Source organism: Elephantulus edwardii, unplaced genomic scaffold, assembly GCF_000299155.1.
Source record: "Elephantulus edwardii isolate Elephantulus edwardi_28Jun2011 unplaced genomic scaffold, EleEdw1.0 scaffold00164, whole genome shotgun sequence".
Classification (NCBI taxonomy): domain Eukaryota; kingdom Metazoa; phylum Chordata; class Mammalia; order Macroscelidea; family Macroscelididae; genus Elephantulus; species Elephantulus edwardii.
In genome coordinates, this window is record NW_006399914.1 from 7,254,842 (window position 1) to 7,276,163 (window position 21,322).

The window sequence follows — 21,322 nt, forward strand, 5'->3', positions numbered from 1 at the left end:
CTAACCAAAAGCTTTGGTGGTTCAAATCCACCCAGAGGAACCTGGGATGAAGGGCCTTGTGATCTGCTTTGGAAAGATCAGTTGAGAATTCTATGGAGCACAGTTCCACTAAGACATTCCTGAGGGCACCCTGAGTTAGACTTGGCTTCCTAGTTCACTGTGAGGGCACCATGCTCTCATGGGGGCAGGTGCAAGGGAAAAAGAGTGATTTTAGAAAAGGTTTGAGCCAGAGCCCCAGCCTTGAGGAGATGAACTTGTACTTCCTGAGTGCCAGGGAGGGAATGGCTTAGGGCACACCTGAAGGACAAGAGAGAACTAGGATGGGCGTGTTGAATGGTGGGTAGGGAGAACAGGAACAGTGATGAGCCTAGCGGATGGAGGGGTGCAGGCAAGGGAGGCCAGGGAGCAAGGTGAGGTTGGAGGTTGGGGCCAGGCTGGTCAAGCACCTTCAGATAAGTGGTTTGGGCCTCACTGTCAGCTCCCAGACGACCTTGCAGCTTGTCATGCAGAAGAGGGGCGAGACAGATGTGTGTGGTTCTGAGCTGCCTGGCCAAGCCAGGCCTGTCCAAGAAAGGCTGATATTTAAGTTGAGCGTTAAAGGATTATTAGTGGTTTGCCTGGCAGGGGCTGGGGGAGGGGAGAAGTGGGAGTGCATCTCAGAAAGCGGGAACAACAAATGCTGTCTCAATAAATGAGTGTTTCATAGAGATAGCCACTCAGTTGGGGGTGTGCCCTAAGGACACAATCTTCTGACCATTTAAATGGCAAACAGTTTCTACCAGGCACTCTGCTAAGTGCTGTGTAGACTTACCTCAAAAGAGTCCTGGTGCTTCTGTGGTGAAGTGCTCAGCTGTTAATCTAAAAATTGGTGGTTCAAACGTACCAGCCACTCTACAGGATAAAGTCACGGTGAGCTGTTTCTGTAAAAGCTTACAGCCTTGGGAACTTTATACAGCAGTTCTATGCTGTCCTCTAGCAGAATCTGGCCTTTCCTCTCCTCATAGGCTGTGCTGACAAAAGTCGACATCCAGATCACACCAGTGCAGGCACAGCTTTCACAACTATAAGCAAGTCAGCAGTGACTCGCTGGCAATGGTTTAGGCTTTGGTTCTGACACTGATGTCATTTAATCCTCATTTAAAAAACCTGATGAGAAGAGATATTTTATTAGCTACCTTTTTTTCTAGTTGAGGAAAACTTTTCTTCCTGTTCCCCAAGCAGGCCAGGTCAAGTTCACTGTGGCCTCCGGGCGTTTGCACAACCTGCAGAAAGCTGTCTTGCCTTTTTCAAAGAAGCATCCGCACATTGCAGGCCTAGCTCAGATGCTGTTTCTGCAAGATCATCCTTGATCTCTGGTCCAGGCCCAGCTTTACCCCTTCATTTCATCCTTGTTGTGTTGTGAAACATTTACCCTTCACTCAGAGTAATTGGTTTTGTTTGTTGACATGTTTATGATTTGACTCCCTGTGTAGAAGGTGAGACTCACAAGAGAACTCATCTGCCTTGCTCAGTCCACACCCATTGAAGGAGCTCAACAAAGCCTCTTAAATGAATAGCAATAGTTGTCTAAAGTCATGTAGCTATAATAGGAGGAGGCAGGGCATGGCTCCAGGTCTCTAACTCCTAGGCTTCTGGCCCGACATCAAATCTCTTTGTTCAAAGGCACTGGCATCCAGGTGTAAGAGTGGTGTTACTGGCATGCCCTAGGGCAGAAACAAACCAGGAAGGAAGTCTAGATCTCTACAATTAATGTAGGGCTCTGACTTTCTTTCCTGAGCGAACATTGAGTCTTACTGATAGCAGGGGTAGAGAGGTTCCAGTCTTTCCAAGCACAGTGTAGGACTTTCGAAAGAATACACAGTTCAGTAAGTAGCACAATGTGTCTGCTGTTTCTGTTTTCAGTCAGAGGTGACCAGTTGAAGACACCTCAGGAGCATCTGGCTCACTGCGCTCTGAGGTCTCGGAGGAGTCATTCCACCATCAAGGCCTGAGTCTCTTCATCTGAGGAGGTTAGGTTACAACACCACAATAAGGTCTCCAGTTTTTAGATACACCAGTTACACTGTGAAGGTGGTCATTAACTCTTGTCACTGGCAGCTCCAACTCTCAGCAACTTTGTACTTAGAAGCAGTGTGCCTCCCCCATCCATCTCGTTTTCTCACTGAAGAGTTAACACTGCATTGTCTCTAAAAATCAAGTCCGCATAAGAACAGAAATAAACATCCTCCTCCTTATTCGTATCTTGGGGCTGGGTTTTGAATAATACTCTTGCTCAGGCCCTTCCTCCCAGCCAGAGCTGTTGACAGATGGTTTTGCCCAAAATAAAACATCCTCCCTCACCCCCTGCCATGAAGATGATGGAGTTGACCCCAGCCCAGAGACATTCACACAAGCCCAAACTCCAGCGCTGATAAAACGGTTTGTTTTGAGTGGGCGCCACCAAGGAAGAAAAATAGCAGAGACCTGTTTGTAGCAAGGAGTGAGGCGAGCAGAATCGGGCCTTTCTTACTGCAGAATGTGCTGACGGGAAGCCAGCAAGTTGTCACAGGACTCCTGGGACAAACAGCGCCAGGGTCTAAATCACACTGCGGTCAGTGTGCACAGCCCAGCCGTGACCTCTGGGGGCCCGGGGAGGGGAGACAATGCTGTGCAGAGGTCTTCAGATGGTGAATGGTGATAAGGTTTTCTTTCTGACGCCATGGCCCGTGCACAGCAATGCAATCTAACAAGACAAGGTCAGGGGATAACTTTATCAGAGATGACAGTAAGAAAACAGGCTGCATGCAGACAAAAAGTGTCCTTGTTCTTTCGCAACTAACTAGAGAATGGTAGTCACACCCAGCTCGGCCTCAAAATGCATCCTGAAGAAAGGTCATTAGTATCACAATTTTTAAATACCTAAGGAGCCTTTGGCAGCATAGAAGACAAATAATTCAGCAGCCAACCAAACAGGGGGTAGTTTGAAACCACCAACCGCTCTGTGAGAGAAAGATACATGGCAAGCTGCTTCCACAAAGATTGTTGTTGTGTGCCATCAAGTTAAAACTGACTCATAGTTGACCCTTCAGTGTGTCAGAGGGGTTAAATCACAAGGGAGGAGATTGCCCATCTTTCTCCCATGGAACAGATGGTGGATTTGAACCGCCTGCCTTTGGGGTATCAGTACAACTCCTCACCCAGGAAGCCACCAGAGCTCCCTCCATAATGATTACTGCTTTGGAAGCCCTCTGGCCACTTCTATTCTGTCCTACAGGATTGTTTTGAGCTGGAATCAGCTCGAATGCAGTGGGTGAATTAAGTAACTGCTCCTCTGAGGGCTGCATTGGAGTGTGAACATGTCCCTGTTTCAGACGTGGCCCTTTAAAGAGAGAAAAATGAAAGACAGAAGAGGAAGAAATGAAAGGGAGGGGAAATTGAATGATGATGTAGAAAAGCTCTTTGTGATTAGAAAATATGCCTTAAAACAATACCCTGAAGTACCTAGAAGATAGCATTTCCCTCAGCACAGCTGAATTTGGGTCCTGTGGAACCTTGAGGAGTATCAGTTATCCCCGGGCATTGTGCTGGCTGGACTCTATGGCATCTTAGTCTTTTGTCTTCCTCAGATAAGGTGCTAAATTGTCTATTTAAAGTACTGACAAAAGAACGTCTGCCTATGCACAGGTCCTAATGCAAGGGCTTCTCTTCCTTAAGGGAGTGAGTGATGGTCTGGTGATTGTGAGCAGGGCTGATCCAGAGTGATGTCTTTTCACTGCTGTTGGAAGTGATGCATTGTGAGCTCAGAGAGACAGAGAGGTGTGATTGTCCCCTGTGTTGGTGAATAAAATGGCAGAGCCACTTGATGACAATAGTGGGATATCCCCCACTTTCCTTTACATGCTCTTCAACTGTATTCCTCAGCTTCTCAGTCAGTGCACAAGGCCCACCTGAGATTACCGCTCACAAAGGCAGGAAAACCCAGGCTTCTCACTGTCAGTTATAATCATGGTTTTCACTAAGATCCTGGGGTGTTTTTACAAAGTTGACTGGAATCTAGCAAATGTTTCTCTGTTTGTATGTTTACGAATAGTGACACCACTTTGGGACTCTTCCACACACTTGTGTCTTCTTGGGAGTGGTCTCTGCAGTCAGAGTTCTAGCTTTCTGTTGCGGGAATAGCTGCCTTTGATGACCTTGTAGAGGATTCAAGTTCAACTGTAGTGTGTTACAAAGCAGCGTTGGCCTCCCCATTATTCAAAAAGCCCAAGAGCCAACTAAGGAAAGCAGGCAGGCTTTTGGGTTTGGATGGGAGGTCACCTTTGAGGGGCTTTCCTTTCTGGTATTCTATGATTCTTGTGGGAAGATAATATTCTATAGGGCGGTCAGGAGGTTCTAAGGAGAAGAGAAGGCCAAGATTTGATTTTAAGTCTAGAGGAAAAATTATTGCAACGCCACATGGATGACAACTGGAGAATGAGGACAACAGTCACGTTGCCTACAGATAAAACTTTACTTCTGACTCCCCAGTATGTATATGCTTTTGTTTCTTTTCTCTTGCCTGTTGCGATGATTAGGACATCCAGTAAAGTGTTCTAGAAATATGAGTGGATAACCTTGCCTTTTGTCCTAATGTTAGAGGCAAAATAGTCTTTTACGTCTAAGGATGGTGTTGAACTGCACGTTTTATGTAAATACTTTTTTTCATATTGTTAAAGTTCCCTTCCATTCCTAGTTTTTGGGGTTTTTTGTTTGTTTTAAATTTTATTAATTTTAATGAACATTTACAGATATTTGGGTTTCCATACATTTATTGTTGCACTATTTTCTCTATCCTCCCCCCCAGTTCGTTCCTCTTCCCCCCCCCTTGAAAGTCTGTTTTAATTGTCCCATTGCCACAGTGCTGGTCAAAGCCAGTTCTGATTAATCTCCTTTGTCAGTGTGTCCTTTGCCATTCCCTATCACTCCTCCCTGAGAGAGACTTCACCCTGATTCATAAGGAAAAGGGGACGGCATATTCTCTTAGCTACTTCCTGCTGAAAAGGGATGCTGTAGGTTTCAGGGTGAAGATCTTCTCTCACTACTCTAAAGGGCCCCACTGGCAATAGGAAACACATAGACTATTGTGGAGATTGATTTTGGAATTTAGATGCACTGTTATCAATTGTGCTTAGCCATACATGTTCATATCCTTGAAGGTGTATCATGGAACTTGCAGCCTAGAAGACACAAATTTAACTAACAAGTTAAAAGTACATGAGTCAAAAATTAAAAAGCAATACTATTCCAAGTAGAGGTTCTAATAGTGGCACAAATCAAGTTATATAGAGGGAAGGTAGTTCTTAAAATAAAAGACCTATTGACTAGCACTTTGTCTATTATAGTATAAAGGTTAGGAACCATAAGATGTAGAGGCTCAACTATGTCATTTATTATTCTTAAGTCCTGGAGCAAGTTCCATCTACCACTGGGTTGTTTTACAGCTCAGAAGTCCACATGCAAGGCAGAGGTGAAGTAAGGAACTGCTTATGAGGTTTTCGGTCAATTCCAACAACTAAGAAATAGTGAGAAGAGTTGGGACCTCAGAAGGCTTTTAGGACCAAATAGTAGGCTCTTGTGTCCAGGAGAAAACAAATATACTTTCCAGTAATGTTAATGCTCACCCACAGCTATTCTGGGAGGATCTAAATCATTGAAGCATTCCTAGTTTTTTTAAAAAAAAATATTACGAAGTGTATCAAATGCATTTTCTGTATCTTTTGAGATGACCATATGATTCTTCTTGTTGTACATAGGATCGCTATGAGTCGCAGGCGACTCGATGGCACATAACAACAACAACAACATGTTGATTGAATAATAGGAACTTTGGGCCGTATTCTAATGTTGTTATTATGTACTATCAAGTTGAAATCAACTCATAACTGATGCTGTGAATCTCACAGGAGGAGATTGCCCATCTTTCTCCCAAGGAGCTTCTTGGGATTTGAACCCCCTGTTTTGGGGCTGGCCGTCCTCATCACTAAACCATCAGAGCTCCCTATATTGCTTTGATCTTTTTGAAGCTTCTGGTAAGCCTTATGATGGCAGCCTTTGTTCTAGGGTTAATTTAGTCCCACCTGAGTGACTAGGGGACACAGTGGTAAAATACTCAGCTGCTGACTGAACAGTTAGTGGTTCAAACCCACTGGCTGCTCCACAGGAGAAAGATGATTTGGTAGAGATTTACAGCCTTGGAAACACTAGGAGACATTTGTTCACTTGCCCTAAAGTTGGAACAGACATGACCAGTGGTGGGTTTAGTTGTTTTTGGACAAGACAAGGGAGTCTTTGGGTGGTACAAACGGTTAACATGCTTAACTGCCAGCCAGAAGGTCAGTGGTTCAAGTCCACTCAGAGTCACCTCAAAAAGAAAGGTGTAGTGATCTACTTCTAAAACACCACCCACTGAAACCACTACAGAACACAGCACACACACAGGGTCACCTTGGGTTGGGGTGGATTCACATCCCTTCTAAGGGTTTGAGCCCAAATTCCCTTCTTTTTCTAGTCTCTCCCTCTGATGGGAATGAGAATGAGCCTCTGTGTGAGCACTGCTAACTGTACCGCGGCCCTGGCCACATGACTGGTTCCTAGCTGTGTGTGGTAGGACTCCGACTCCTGTAGTGAGGGGTCCTCAGGTGGAGAAGCAGAACTGGAATGCCACAGAAAGGACCCTGGACACAGAGTCAGAGGACTTTTGCTCCTTAATTTTTAGCATCACTTAAATATCTAGTTTTAACGTCTATAAAAATGAGAGTATGGATAACTGCCCAGTCAACTGCGTCAATCTGTTGGGAGAAATAAATGAAATAGTGTAGGTGGCAGCCCCCTGCTTTCTAATTAGGCCTCCTTGTGTTCTGCTGTGGCCGCCACTGCCTGTACGTGGTTCAGGTCTCTCTTAAGCCTGCTGGCCCAGTGAAATGTCTTAAAAATTGTTTCAGCAGAGCCACTCAGTAACATTATTCTTTACAGAGGCAAAGTTTTTAAGGATGTTTTGTTTTTATAGTGTTTTTTTTTTTAAATCTCAAAAGTACCACAATAAGTATTCTCTTTCTGACAAAAGAATGATATGCTATTTATTTTCAGGGCTACCAGGAGCCACAGGAAATCCAGGGGAAAAAGGAGAAAAGGGAGACCCTGGTGAGCTGGGCCTGACAGGGAACACAGGCCCCCCAGGGCAGAAGGGAGAGAAGGGAGACAAGGGGGATGTGTCCAACGACGTGCTCCTGGCAGGTAAGAGGCTCACTGTCTGGCTCCCGGTGAGACAGGGGGTGAAGACCCTTTTCTGGTCCTAGAGAGACATGAAAGCCCAGACCACTGCTGTGGGTCTGCTCTCCTTGCTTGCCTTTTCTGGCCCTCTATTTTGTAGGGTACTCTAGAGAATTATGCTTTTAAAAAAAAAAAAAAAAAGGAAAGCTGTATGTTACTCCAATAAGATGTTGTTGTTAAGTGCCATCGAGTCGCAGGTGACTCATAGCAACCCTATAAAGGAGAGTCCTCAACGCTTGGGTGCCTTTCATTCTCTCTCCAGGTTCATAGGTTTTCCGGAGGCAAGCTATTACGGAAGTGGATGCCGCTCCTCCTTCCACGCTTGTTTTAATCGGAGAGCTCCACCCCACTCTCTGTTCACATTGGGTAGCCAACCATTAACGCATTTGACACATCCGTGTCACAGTGCTCAGCCTCACAGCAACCACAAGTGACCGCGGGACAGCAACTTGTACAATATGAGCAAGACCAAATCTGGGCTCTCAGCACGATCCATTTGGATAATCCAGGTCTCAAAGTCATGTTTGGATTTAAGTCATTATGTGTAGGTTGAAACAAGCTTCCTTTTTCTAAGTATTTAACTACAACACAATCTGGAACAGGGCTAGGAAGGTTCCTCAGAGGACCACTTAGGACCTCAGAGGCAGAGGTCACAGGGATTTTTGTCACAATAAAGAGGGAGCCAGTTTCCTAAACCATGATCCTAAGATTTTGACAGAAAATTAAGGGCAAAACCTGGTTTCTGGTTTTGTTGGTGTGTTTTTTGTTAGTTGCTTTTTTTTTTTTTTCTTCTCATGGATGCAACCCACATTAAAAGCAAATATTTGGTGTCTGGGGAAAGGAGGCAGTCGGATGGTGCAGTGGTTACACTGATAGTGGCTGCTGTCTAGAAGGCTGGTAGTTCAAGAACCCACCAGCCACTCCATGGGAGACAGATGAAGCTGCTTGCTGCTGTAACGATTTACAGTCTTAGCATCACTGGGCAGCAGCTCTGTACCATCCTGCAGGGTCACCATGAGCCAGAATTGACTCAGTGGCAGTGAGTCAGTAGAAAAGAAAGAACTTTAAATGCATCTAAAGAAGATTAAAGACTACAGCCTTCAGTATGGATAACATCTCAACATCAAGAAAACAAAGGTCATCCCTGCAGGACCAACAGTCAACATCAGGATAGACCGAGAAAGGATTTGAAGGTGTCAATGCTTTTATCTTACTTGGATCAACAATTAACATACTTGGTATCAGCAGTCAGCAAGTCAAGAGACATACTGCATTGGGCAAGTCTGCTGTCAGGGACTTCTCCAAAATGCTGAAGAGCAGTGATGTCAGTTTGATGACTAAGGTGCACCTGATTCAGGCCATGGTCTTCTCAATCACCTGCTATGCATCAGAGACCTGGAAATGGATAAGGATGACAGAAGAGGAATTGGTGCCTTTGAGCTGTGGTGTTGAAGAAGAGAACCGAGCACACCGTGGACTGCCAAGAACAAACAAATTAAGTGTTTTGGACAAAGTGTAGCTAGAATGCTCCCTGGAGGCGAATATGGAGAAGCTTCATCTCTCATCCTTTGGACATGTAGCTAGGCGAGGCTGTTCTTTAGAAAGGGATATCATGCTTGGAATGATGGAGGATCAGGGAAGAAAAGGAAGACCTCCAATGAGATGGATTGACATGGTGACTTCAGCAATGGACTCTAGTGTGTCAGAGATGGTGAGGTGACACAGGATACAGCAGGGTTCAGGTCAGCTGTTCATATGGTTGCTATGAGTCATACTTGACTGCACTTAAAAACAAAAACAACTTAAATAGTACATCTGTGTAAACAGGGAGTACTGGTGGCCTTGTGGTAAGGAATTTCACTGCAAACCCAAAGATATACAATTTGAATCCACATAACAACAACACTCTGCTCTTTGGGAGAAGGATGGGCAATCACCTATGGAATTTATACTATCTGAAATCTTACTGGAGAGTTAGCTATGAATTACTTCTGACTGGACAGCACATAGCAATAACAACAAAAATATAAATACTATATGAAAGGAGCCCTGGTGGCATAGTGCATTATGTACTGGGCTGCTAAACAAAAGGTCAGCATTTCCAATCCACCAGCCGTTCTGCAGGAGAAAAATGAGATTGTCTTCTTTAATAAAGATTTACAGCCTCAGAATCCTGATGGAGGGTGGCTGTGAGCTGTTACCACCTCAAAGGTAGTGGGTTGGATTTGGCTTTATATACATCTTAAGGAGCCTTGTTGGTTAAGTGCTTGGCTGCCAGTTGAAAAGCTGGCAATATAAGCTCTGGCTGCTCTGAGGGGGAAGCATGTGGCGGTTAACTTCCTTATGGATTACAGACTTCAGAAATCCTACAGGACAGTTCTCCTCTGTCCTTCAAGGTCACTATGAGTTGGAAGTGACCCAATTAGCTGCTTTCCCCTTCCACTCGCTCCATTCCACAAATTCTACATCTTTTTTTTTTTCAGGACATAGATTGCAGTCCCCATAATGTACAGCACTCCCCCCACTTCTTTCCTGGGTTTCCCATTTCCATTTGTCTTTTCTGCCCCTTCCTGCTTTGTGAGCTTTGTTTTGGGGCAAATGTTGCCCTTTTGGTCTCCTATGATTGACAGTTCTAGAGTGTAGTTTAGTTTAGTTTAGAGAGGGTGTTAAGAGACAGTTAAAATGTACAACAATGAATGGAAATCCAAAGTTACTATAAACTTTCATTAACATTTCAATTAAAAAAAAGAGAGTTAAATCCCACAGAAATCACTTGATGGAAGAGTGGGAGACGATGATATAATGGGGAAGAGAAGGCAGAGGAACTCTAAAATTCAGATTGCTTGTTGTTTTGCCGTTGAGTCAAGTACAACCCACAGCGACCCTATGAACAACATTTCTGAACACTGTCCTCACACTGCCATCCTTACACTTCCTGACACACTGGAGCCTATTGCATCAGTCCCTGTGTCAATCCATCTAGTTGAGAGACTTTTTATCTTTCACTGACCCTCCACATTTCCAAGCTTGATGTCCCTCTCCAAGGACTAGCCTCTCCTAGCAACATGCCAGAAGTATGTGAGACAAAGCTTTATCATCTTTGTGTCCAAGGAATACTCTAACTGCACCTTCTCCAAGATAGATGTGTTTGTTCTTTTGGCTGTCCATGGGATATTCTGTGCTCTTCTCCAACACCACAGCTCAAAGGCATCAATTCTTCTGTCATCCGTATTCATTGTGCAGCTCTCTGATGCATAGCAAGTGATTGGAAAGATCATGGCCTGAATCAAATCAGGCGCACCTTAGTCCTCAGATTGACATCATTGCGCCTCAGTGATTTGGAGAAGTGTCTGATTAATAAATTTTTTCAATAAGCCTCCCCCACCTTCTCTCTCTGCCCAGCAGATACAGCTCAGGTCTGATCTCTTAATTAAGGTTTATTATTATTCTTTATTTGTTCCACTAAAGAGAGGAATGTGATATCCTGGGTGTGCAGGCTTTCCTTATCACTCAAGTACCACATAGTCTTAGATTTGTAGACTTTATTTCATGTAGACTATCCTGTTGAAATACATTTTAAATCTTAGGTAGTTTGTATAGGAATTTCTCCTGTGTGTGAAACCAACTATCCTAAAGAGTATTTACCCTCCCCTGGAAAGTGTGGTTTTAGACAGGAGCTGGCCAACTGCAGATGCTGTCAATGGCAAGCGGATGAATGGGTAATGAGAGGTGAGGTATTCGGGGTCATTAGTCTAAGCATCTGTCATTCTTGCTTCATGAAGACAGATAATCACATCTTATGCATTTTCAGAATCCCAGTTACTAGCACAACCTCTGAGTCATAGAAGGTGGCCTTTTAATCCAACAAAGCTTACTGAATAATTTATTAATCATACACTTATGTTTTTAATGGAAAAAACTATCTGTTAAGTAATGTGCTCCTTGAATTCTTGATTAAGTCTTAGTATTTAGTCTGTATGATGAGAAAATTACTTTAGATCCTGGACTCTGTGAAAAAGAATATGGCATTAAGATCAGAGGAAGACTCATCAATAACCTATCTTATCCAGATGACACTAGCTAGGTAAAAAACACTGATGTCTAACCTCACCCTCAACATTCTGATTTAATTGGGTCTGAGACCTAAGCATTAGCATTGTATTAATGCTCCTAGTTGTTGTTGTTGTTGTTGTTGTTGTTGTTGTTGTTGTTGTTGTGTACCATCGAGTCATAACCAACCTGTAGCTGACACTCCGGCAGGTTTTCAGAGGCAGTTAGTTGCATGGGAAATACTGCCCATCCTTCTTTGTGGGTTAATTCTCCTTAAGTGATTCTAATGCGCAGCCAGACTTGGCATCCACTCATGTTAGCCAAACGGATGATGTTCGGTGTGATACCCACCTGCTGTTGAGTTATAGCTCTGTTCAGGAGTGACCATGAGCAATCCCTTGACTTCTCCGGGACTTAGCTTAAGGAGGGGCTAAGAACACCACCTCACAAGTGGTTGGGGAGAAGGCTGCCAAGGAGGTCTCTAAAGATCTTAGCACAGTTCCTGGCACAGGAAGCTGTTAGTAATTAACAACTGCCAAGGGTTTTCCCTCAAGTCTGTGCAGACAAATGCTAACGAATAGCCACTTCAGGGATGAGAGAAGCTTCAGGGGCTCCTTATTATTCCTTTCCCCCAGAGAATTGTGATCCCCAATCTCCATATGACTCTTTAATAATCAATTTTTCTCTTTCTCTATGCAGGTGTCAAAGGTGACCAAGGCCCACCTGGCCCACCTGGACCCCAGGGCCCTCCAGGTCCACCAGGGCCACCTGGAAGCAGAAGATCCAAAAACCCGAAGCCATCAAACATGTTTAATGGCCAGTGCACAGGTCACTGATCCCTGCCCCAGGGAACTCTCCTCTTCCACTAGTGATCCCAAACTCTTGGGCTGCAGCCACGAGTTGTAACTCTATTTTTTAAAACAGAAGAAGGAGATTTTGTCCAATGTGAGAAGAGATCCCTTCTCAGCATGTTTGTGGGAGGCCAGGGAAGTCTACAGGCATTGAACTGGGGGCAAGTTTAGAACTGGGTTTCCCACCCACCCTTTATACCTCCCCCTTCATTAATCTCCTAACTATCCCTCTTCCTAGTCCAAATTCACCAGTCTCCAAGTCTCTAAGGCCAAGCTATTCAAACTCTTGCAACAATACACTCTTAGAAGTGTGTAAAGTCGACTCACAGTCAGGGAAATGATGGAGAAGTTCAGGTTTGTTAACTCCACATAAGGAATAAGTATAGCGCCGCCTGATGGTGGTACGGCTGGAACCAGTGGGATTCCTGCTGGAATCCTGGGGTGTGGCAAATAGTTAATCAGCTTGGTTGCTAACTGAAAGGTTGGGGGTTTGAGTTCCCCCAGAGATGCCTCTGAAGAACCAGCCCCTGAAAGGCCCAGGGGCCTGGTTCTACTCTGCACATCTGGGGGTCACGACAAGTCAGGATAAACTTGACTGCAGCTGGCAACACCAGCACCACCGTTTTCTGAGTGTCAGTGAATGAGCTCAGTTTTAAACCTTCATCTTCATAATAATCTAATGATCTGGGAATCAGTCTCTAATTTATAAAGAAAAACCTGAAACCCAGAGGAGCTGAGGAAGTTGCCCAAGGTGACTCGTCAGCAGGGGGCAGCACTAGGTTTCAAACCCAAGGGGCCTGACTTGAAAGTCTTTGCTCTTAGAGCGTTTTCCTCTCCAAGATGGTCATTTATGCTCTGAGACCTAAGTTCTCCAAGGACAAGGACTTGTTTTGTGGCCAGTTTGTGACAGGGCAGTGGCAGAAGTGAAAGCTAATTAGAAATCAAGGGGCTATATTCACAGAAATGGAGTCCTTGGGTGGTGCAGATGCTTAAGTGCTGGACCATCAAAGGAAAGATTAGCGGTTCAGACCCACTCAGAGGCATCTGGAAGGCAGGTCTGGTCAGCTTCCTTAAGGTCACAGGCCTTCAAAAACCCTATGGGGGACTTCTACTCAGTGTACTTGGGGTTGACTTGGGGTTAGAATCACTTCAATGGCAAGAAATAACAAAACGTTAGTGGAAGTAATACTTCTTGGGGTGACACTAGAACATCTGTGTAACCTAGACTATGAGGCATGGCTTGAAGTCTAATAGAGAAGAGAATCCCAGCTGGATTTCCCTGCCAGCGTCCTCAACAGTCTTTGGTTCTGTTTGGATCACTGTTCTTTCTGGAAGGCACTTGGGTCATGCATTTGATTGTCAGAGTGGGATTAAAAAAAAATCAGATGCTTTCAAAAATGTCACTCACCCCACTCCCCATTTGCCAGTAAATGGAGCCTGATTATAATTCTGCCTCACAGTCAAGACAATGTTAAATCACATAGGGTTCTTCCCCTGATGCAGCACCACCCCCTCCATTAACATCAGCTCCCTTTGTTCAGCTTTCTCCAGAGAAAGCGGAGCAGGGACCCTCTGAGAGAGCCGGGGTCTGACCTGAGCTTCTGCAGTTCTCATTTGCCAAATATCGCCAGCCAGTGACAATCAGCTTAGCGTCTCCACTAAAAAGCTGGGTCAGCTAGGGCTAGGGCCCCGAGTTGTGAAAACAGCTTTAAATGAGAGACCATTATCTTCTCTTCCACTCTGCCTGATAGAAATGGGTCCTCAGTTGCCAAGCTTTCTGTGTCTGAACTTGGCCCTCTCTCCTGCTTCAATTCCTTTAACCACCCTCCTCTTCTAGCCCCACAGCTATAGAGGCAGGTAGTACAGTGGGAACAATGAGAGCCTTTCTTCAGAATAAGAACTGGAGAGTTTCTTTGTTCCTCTCTTATGCAAAGCTCAAGATCCAAAGCGTGGAGTCTGAGGAGCTAAAACCCAGAGGCAGCAGAACTGTGTAAGGGGAGCAGTGACAGATGCCAGGCCATCTCATCAGGTCTTCAGACAAACGCAGGTTCATCCAGTTAGAAAGAAACTGAGGTCAGGTAGGGTTCAGAAATCCCTTCGGACTCTTCTGTGAGTTTCTGCTGTGGAAATGTGAATTCTCTTTTTTTCTCTAGCAATTGCAAGGTGATTTGAACCACTCAGAACTTGTCTAAGTGAGTGGAGCCCAGGTTTAGAAAGCCCGAGGCTCCGCAGCCTGCCCCAGTGCTGTCTACTCCTAAATCTTTTCACTGCTCATGGTCCGCCCCTCCTCCCGATACCTCCAGGCACCTCTTCACTAACCGTCTAAATGAAGCTCATTCATTCAGTGGACTGACAAGCCAAGGATGATGAATTCTAGCACAGGAAGAAAGGGGGTACAGCATCACACAAACCAGGAATCAGGCAGCCCCTCAGGACCTGTACCCCCCCTCAAGCGGTCAAGCCCACACAGGTGGGCAAACAAAGAGGAAGGAGATTCAAGCACCCTCATCCTCATCTCCATCTGCATCTAGGTTTCCTCTCTCAGGACCTTCTCACAAAGCCCTCACAGTCACGGCCACCCCATTTCTGAGACTGCTCCCTCATGTCTCCCCATCAGTCTCTCTAAAAGTGACCATTCTTCTAGAACAACATCACTTGCGAGAGAGATCCACCTGCCCAGAGAGGCCAGGAAGGTGCCCGCAGACCTCTCCCCAGGTTGCTGAGGGAACAAATGAGTTGGCTCATGCCATCCCCCCCTTTTTGTTGACATCCTCTTGGGAGTGTATTATTCCTGAAACTGAGGTTACACAAAGCTTCTTGGGAACACATCAAGCAGGGAGAAATTGGAAACATATGACTTGGTATTGCATGAAAGTGAGCAACCAGGAAATTAGATGGCCCTAGTGAGAGGGATGCCGAGGAGCTGAAGCCTGGGATGAAATGGGGGGGGACCCCAGTTATACAGCCATACGTATTTCTCTGTGCCAACTGTCTTTGTTGTGGTGGTTACTGTTGTTTTAGGTGAGACATGTGCCGTGCCAAATGATGACACCTTGGCTGGCAAAGCTGATGACAAAGTCAGTGACCACCATTCGCCACAAGCAGGTACAGAAGCAAAGCACCCTGTTCTGAAAGTCAGTAACCAGATCCCTTAAAGTCATGACTGACAGGTGAGAGACCCTCCTTTGTTCTCTTTTGGTAGAATCTGTGATCGCTTCCATTGGAAATTCGTCGCAAGTATTTAAAGTGAAGGAGACATTTGGGACCTGGATAAGAGAGTCTGCGAACAAGAGCGATGAGCGCATTTGGGTGATTAAACACTTTTCAGGTACTGCGACTCAGAACGTGGCCTGGTTGGGGTCGTCTTTTTCATGTCATCTACCTTCGAGCTTATGCTATTCTTTGGGTCTGTTGTTGTTGATTGCCGTCGAGTTGAACACTACTCAAAATGATTCTATGAACACTAATAATGCCTTTCTGTAACTATCGTCATATCTCCAGGTTCATAAGAGTTTCCAGAGGCATGTGGTTTAGGAGGTGGATGTCACTCCTGTTTCCAAACCTGTCATAAACTGGGAGCTCCACCAAACACTGTCCACTATGGGCAGCTGTTATGGCATTTGACCCCTAATGATGCAAGGCTCAGCCTCACAGAAAACCCAGATTACCTCAGTACAGCAAATTGACAGAAGAGTGCTGTACAACTTAGAAGAATGTTCCTCCAAAATGAAATAACACTAGGCCCTTGAGCCCAAAAATCATTCTTTGGGTCTAAGATGTCTAAATTAGTTTAATAGGATTGTCATTTATTTTAGAAAGCACCCATAAGTGGACATCACCCTTCTCTTGGCTGAATACTCCGGTGGGAAGTGTCTCCGTTCAGATCATAGGGACATGACGAAGGCGCTGGGATACCCCATCACCACTACCCAGTGGAGCTTCTCCAGTGTTAGGCAGCATATCCAGGAGGCAACAAATAGCATCAGGACTGCAGGTCTCACAGAGCCCATAGCCAACTGTGGAAGAAATGTCAGAGACAAGGTCTCTGGGCACCATCTCAGACTGGCTGACTCTCAGGAGACTACATTTGGTCATTCTTCTAAGGGTTGGACAGAGACCCCAGAGAAGAAGGATGATGCTCCATTTTGCACTCACACTGCATCTAAGCGTGACTCTAGTCAGGCTGCGTCAAAGGGATGTGGTCAAGACTCCCCAACGTAGCTGCAATGACTCATCCCAGAAAAGGCCTGGCAGTGCTGCCTGGGCAGAGAAGAGGTTCACAGACAGTCGATGAGATGTGCTTCTTCATTTCACCAAAATGAATTCTGATTCACTGGTAATAACTGCCAGATTTCTGACCCAAGAAGGACTTGGAGGCTCAAAGGGAAAGAGTAATCCTCTGAAAGAACAGTGGCTGCCTGGGAGTGTAGGAGGAGCCAGGCAGTGATTGCACAAATGCCAACTATCTGCTGTCCCCGGGTCAGCCTGTATGTTTCTAATAGAAAACAAAGACGAATGAAATGGGGGGAGTATGATGCATAGTTCTCTTGAGAGGAGCAAAGCCAGTGTTATTGAACAACATCTCAGAGATCCATAGATGACCACTGGACTTTGAGTTTGGAGTCCAACTCTTCATGCAGATAAGGACCCTCAGAGGACATCTCACTCTCCCTGCCTCCCCCTCTCTCCTCCCCATGAACAATCCCAGGAGGCAGGGATTTCCCTGACCTTCCTCTTACAGGCATCTTGGTGAAGCCTTTCCCTGGCTTTCCTCTTACAGGCATCTTGGTGAAGGAGTTCAAAGACTGGCCCTCGCTTCTGAACAACAGTTACAAGTCCATCCAACTCCCGCATTACTTCCAGGGTTGTGGGCATGCGGTTTACAACAACTCTCTCTACTACCACAAAGCAGGCTATAACACCATTGTGAGGTAAGTCCATCCGCACCCCAACAAACTTCTGCAGTCCACATAGGGGCAGGGGAGGGCTGTGTTTCCAGCATTGCTGTGTCCGCCCCCCCAGCCTGGCACAAAGCTAGAGGTTGATCAGGATTCGTTGACCAAACGAGTCGTAAGACTAAGTGAGAGAAGCCTCCCTAGTGCAGTCCTGTTGGAGGGTCTGTGTGGACTGTTGGATGTAGAGCCCAGGAGTAAGGCCAGAGCCAGGGAAGAGTTGACTTGAAATAGTAAGAAGCTGTCCTTTCTCATCTATTAAAAAAGGAAGCTTCCCAAACCCTATAAGTCCTGTGACAGGACAGAGATCATTTTCATTATGGAAAAACCTTAGGTGGAAAGAATTTCATGCCCAATGGGGGACCAGTGGAGACAAGGGCTACAACCCAAACTCAGACATCCCTGCCTTCAGCTGAGTCAATTGTTATCCTGATAGAGCCCCCACTGGCCACCAGTCCTCCTTCCTCTGCCTCCCTACGGGCAATGGCCAGGTCACCTGGCTGGACTGTGCTCAGGGCTGCAGTTGAGCCTGCCTGGTTCTACAGAGGAATTGTTAGAAGTTTGTTGTTATGGCTCAAGAAATCAATTTGTGGGCAATAAGACAAAAGCAGTTCGTCTTAGATAGATCAGGTTAATGCTTGCATATGTGGGGGGATGTCAAGGCAGGTGGGAAAATTGGGAGGGACAGTCAAAAAGAGAACAGTGAACAAGAGTCAGGAAAACTGACCTCTGGTCCAACTCTTTCATCTCTCACTCTATGCTCTTGGACAAGGGTCATCTCCTGAGGCTTCCATATCCTCAACTAAATAATAAAGAGATAAGCTACAGACTCCGGTGGCCTAATGGGTAAAAAATTGCACTGCCAACCAAAAGTGTGTGGTTCCACATCACCAGCTGCCCCACAGGAGAAAGAGGGGCAGTCTCCTTCCGTGCAATTTACAGCCTCTTAAAACCCACTAGAAAGTCAGCTCTGAGTTGCTTCCAACTCACTAACACATAGCAACAGCAGTAGAGCCCCTGAGTCCCTCTAGCTCTACACCTCTCCAAAATCATAACTCATGAAAGTCATGGTCCTGGTCATTCAAAACAAGAGACAATGACCTTGAGGGAGGATTAAGTTCTTTCTTCCTCAACTTCTCTCTGCCTTTAGTGAGGGCCAACCTTGGTGTGTATCTCTGGAATTTGACTACTTACATTCAGATAGGAAAGTGTATCCTAGTATAATGTACATACAATCAGATCAGCCACATTAGACAGTCGCAGGTGTCAGCTGTGGCTGGAATCCTCCCTGAATTTGCCTCTCATGTCTCCCCAACTCCCCTTTCTTATCCACATCTTCCCAGCCGCTTCATTTCCTGGCAAAATGACAGATGATCCACCACCTCCTGGATTAGTCCAGAAGTCACCATTCCCATGGCAGGCTCCTTCCTGTGATTTTTTTTTTTTCTCATTTAATCCTGTGATGTCTCATTGTTATAAAGTCATTGTTGCATGGCGGTGGAGGTAGCCCTTTAAAAAGTTGGAGCAGATGACTTCAGGAAGAGGACAGGCTGTTCTAAGAAAGGGTGTCTTCTAGTGAAGCCCAGTTGGCGTGACACACTGGATAGGAAGCTCGAACTGACCACCTGCTCCTGGGAGCCGAGGGAAAGGCAGACCTGGATTGGACCCTATCCCTGCAGCTGGGAAGGACACACCTTCTCACGGAGAACAGTCGGGCGCTAGAACCAAACAAGGGCCAAATGTTGTTAGTTGTTAGGTGCTGCCTCACCCAGATGGTGCCTGGACCTGTGCCAGCCTCGTGGTCTCTGCTTGGCTCCCTAAGTCACTGTGGCAACCCAGCTTAAGTGTCTTCCTCTCCTTCACAGATCCTCGACTCCAAGCATGCTGTCTTTTTCCAAGTATTTCCCGATCACATGCCTAAAGCATATGAGGCAAAGTCTCACCATCCTTACTCCCAAGGAGCACTCTGACTGCATTTCTTCCAGGACAGATTTGTTCTTTGGGTAGTGCATGGGATATATTCTTCACCAATACCACTACTTAAAGGCATCGAGTCTTCTTCCAACCTTCCTTATTCATTCTCCAGCTTTAACATGGTATTTTCATGAAACAATTGAAATTATTATGCTTATGCCAGACACCTCTTAGTTTTTAAAGTCGCATCCTCGATCTCTACCATTTTCATGAGGTCCCTGGAGGTGGATTTGCCCAATGCAGCAAGCTTGTTGCTGATGTCTCTTCTGCTGTTTCCATGTGTGTTGATTGTGGAACAAGTAGCAGTACTAAATTCACTGATTTCCTGTGAGCTGATTTAGGCAGTTAGGGCCATCCTAAGTCCTCAATCTTCTGTCGTATTTCTTTTCAAACTGCAAGGTTTCTCAAATGGCTTCTTCAGGTTTGCTGCACTCATATGTAGAACAACCGATTTACATTGTTGACATTTCCTTTGCTGCTCAATGGCACCCTCTAGTGTGTGGCTTCGGTATGATTTCTTGGGATCTTGAATTTTTCTTCCCCTCCACACTGAGTACCTCCTGAATCCTAATTTGTAATTTACCAAATCAGACAACCTCAAGGACTGAAGAAGCACATTTCAAGCCATAGATCAATTTATACAGTCACTGATCTGAGACGAAAACAAAGTTCACAACCATGGCTTTGCTGCCTCGGCTCTACCTCTTCTCAGCTGGTATCGTCTTTCTCAATTTTTAGAATGCTGTGAATTTTTTGGCCTTTACATTTTATAAAGTGATCTTACGAGAATCCAGGGGGAAATATGCAAACTTGGAATTGGAAGACTTAAGTTCAAACACTTGTTCCGCTACTTATGTGTACCTGCAAGCCAGTCACTTTCCCTTTTCATTTGCAAAATCAAAGGTTTGAATTAGATGAATAATATTAAGACGACTTGCAATTCTAAAAAGGGGAATAAGGAGTTACAGAATTTCTAAATGGAGAGAAAGTCAAGGAGATTTCAAGATAAATGAGTGCTGGAAGAGTTTACCCCCCTTTCCTCCCAAAAGGGATGACATTATAAATGGACATTGCCCACTGGTGCTCTTGACGTAAGAAGAGTCCTAGACCTTGTCAAGGGCAGCATAGGATAGAGGAGAGAAAGAGATAACAGAGCGCTTGCTCTGTCCCAAGGCCTATGCTCTATTGTACTCTTGAGCTTACTATTGTTGCTATGTCCCTTGAGTTGCAACCCTCTCACAGCTGAGCCTCCAGCACTGTTTTCAGAGGGACTCCTGCTGACCAAGGGGTAAGAAGTTACACAGCAATCCCAAAGGCATATGGTTCAAATCCACTGGGAGAAAGATGAGAAATCTCCCATTCGACTCTGAAAACCCACTGGAGGGCTGGCTATTGGTCAGTGCAGACTGGATGACACACAACAACAAAATCAAATTGCATGAGAGGAGATTGCCTCCCTTTATCCCACAGAGCGTCTAGTGGATTTGAACCACATGCCTTTGGGTTGGCAGCACAACTCCTTACCAATAGACTACAAGACCTTCTTACTATAAACTTTATACTATACTATACTATACTATACTATACTATACTATACTATACACTCTATACTCTATATACTAGACTTACTATACTATAGCAAGAAGAATTAATTTAGCAGAGAATCCAAAAAAAGTTAATAAAGCAAGGTTTCTGATGAAGTAAGTGAAAACATTTATCTGGGTCAAAAACCAGGGGTATTAATAAAATTTAATAATTAACCCCCCCCCCAAAAAAAAGGCACCAGTAATTGATGGTCTGTTCTACAGTTAGCACCTGGCCTGATTTTTAATGCTGATGTTCAATGTCACCAACATCCATCAGGTGAGGTCCAGGTACAAAATTCCCTTTTATATTTTTTAAAATAGGTATTTTTGATAAATAAATCATTGGATTTATAAAATTTAAAAAAAAAACCATAAAACAAAAACAACCAGGGGTGTTGTTTCAAAAGGAAAAACCTACAGCTGTCAGGTTATACAACTCTCCCACTGTTTCTGAAGCTGCAAATCTTTATGGGAAAAGAATGTCCATCTTCTGGCTAGTGGGTTGGAACCCCTAACCTTTCTATTAGCCAACATTTTTTTTCTATAATTATATTTTATTAATTTTCATAAACATTTACAGAGATTTTGGGCTTCCACTCATTCATTGTTGCACTATTCTCTC

The 21,322-nt window shown here is 45.0% G+C and overlaps 1 protein-coding gene across 1 annotated transcript in view; it reads left to right on the forward strand.

The window, feature by feature from the left end:
* Positions 1-21,322, forward strand: part of GLDN (gliomedin) — a 99,050-nt gene that overhangs the window by 70,106 nt on the left and 7,622 nt on the right. Inside the window, exons 5-9 of the mRNA XM_006895315.1 lie at positions 7,105-7,251; positions 12,037-12,165; positions 15,210-15,293; positions 15,391-15,516; positions 16,969-17,119. Of these exons, the coding sequence (XP_006895377.1) occupies positions 7,105-7,251; positions 12,037-12,165; positions 15,210-15,293; positions 15,391-15,516; positions 16,969-17,119 (637 nt within the window). The remainder of the gene's footprint in view (positions 1-7,104; positions 7,252-12,036; positions 12,166-15,209; positions 15,294-15,390; positions 15,517-16,968; positions 17,120-21,322) is intronic.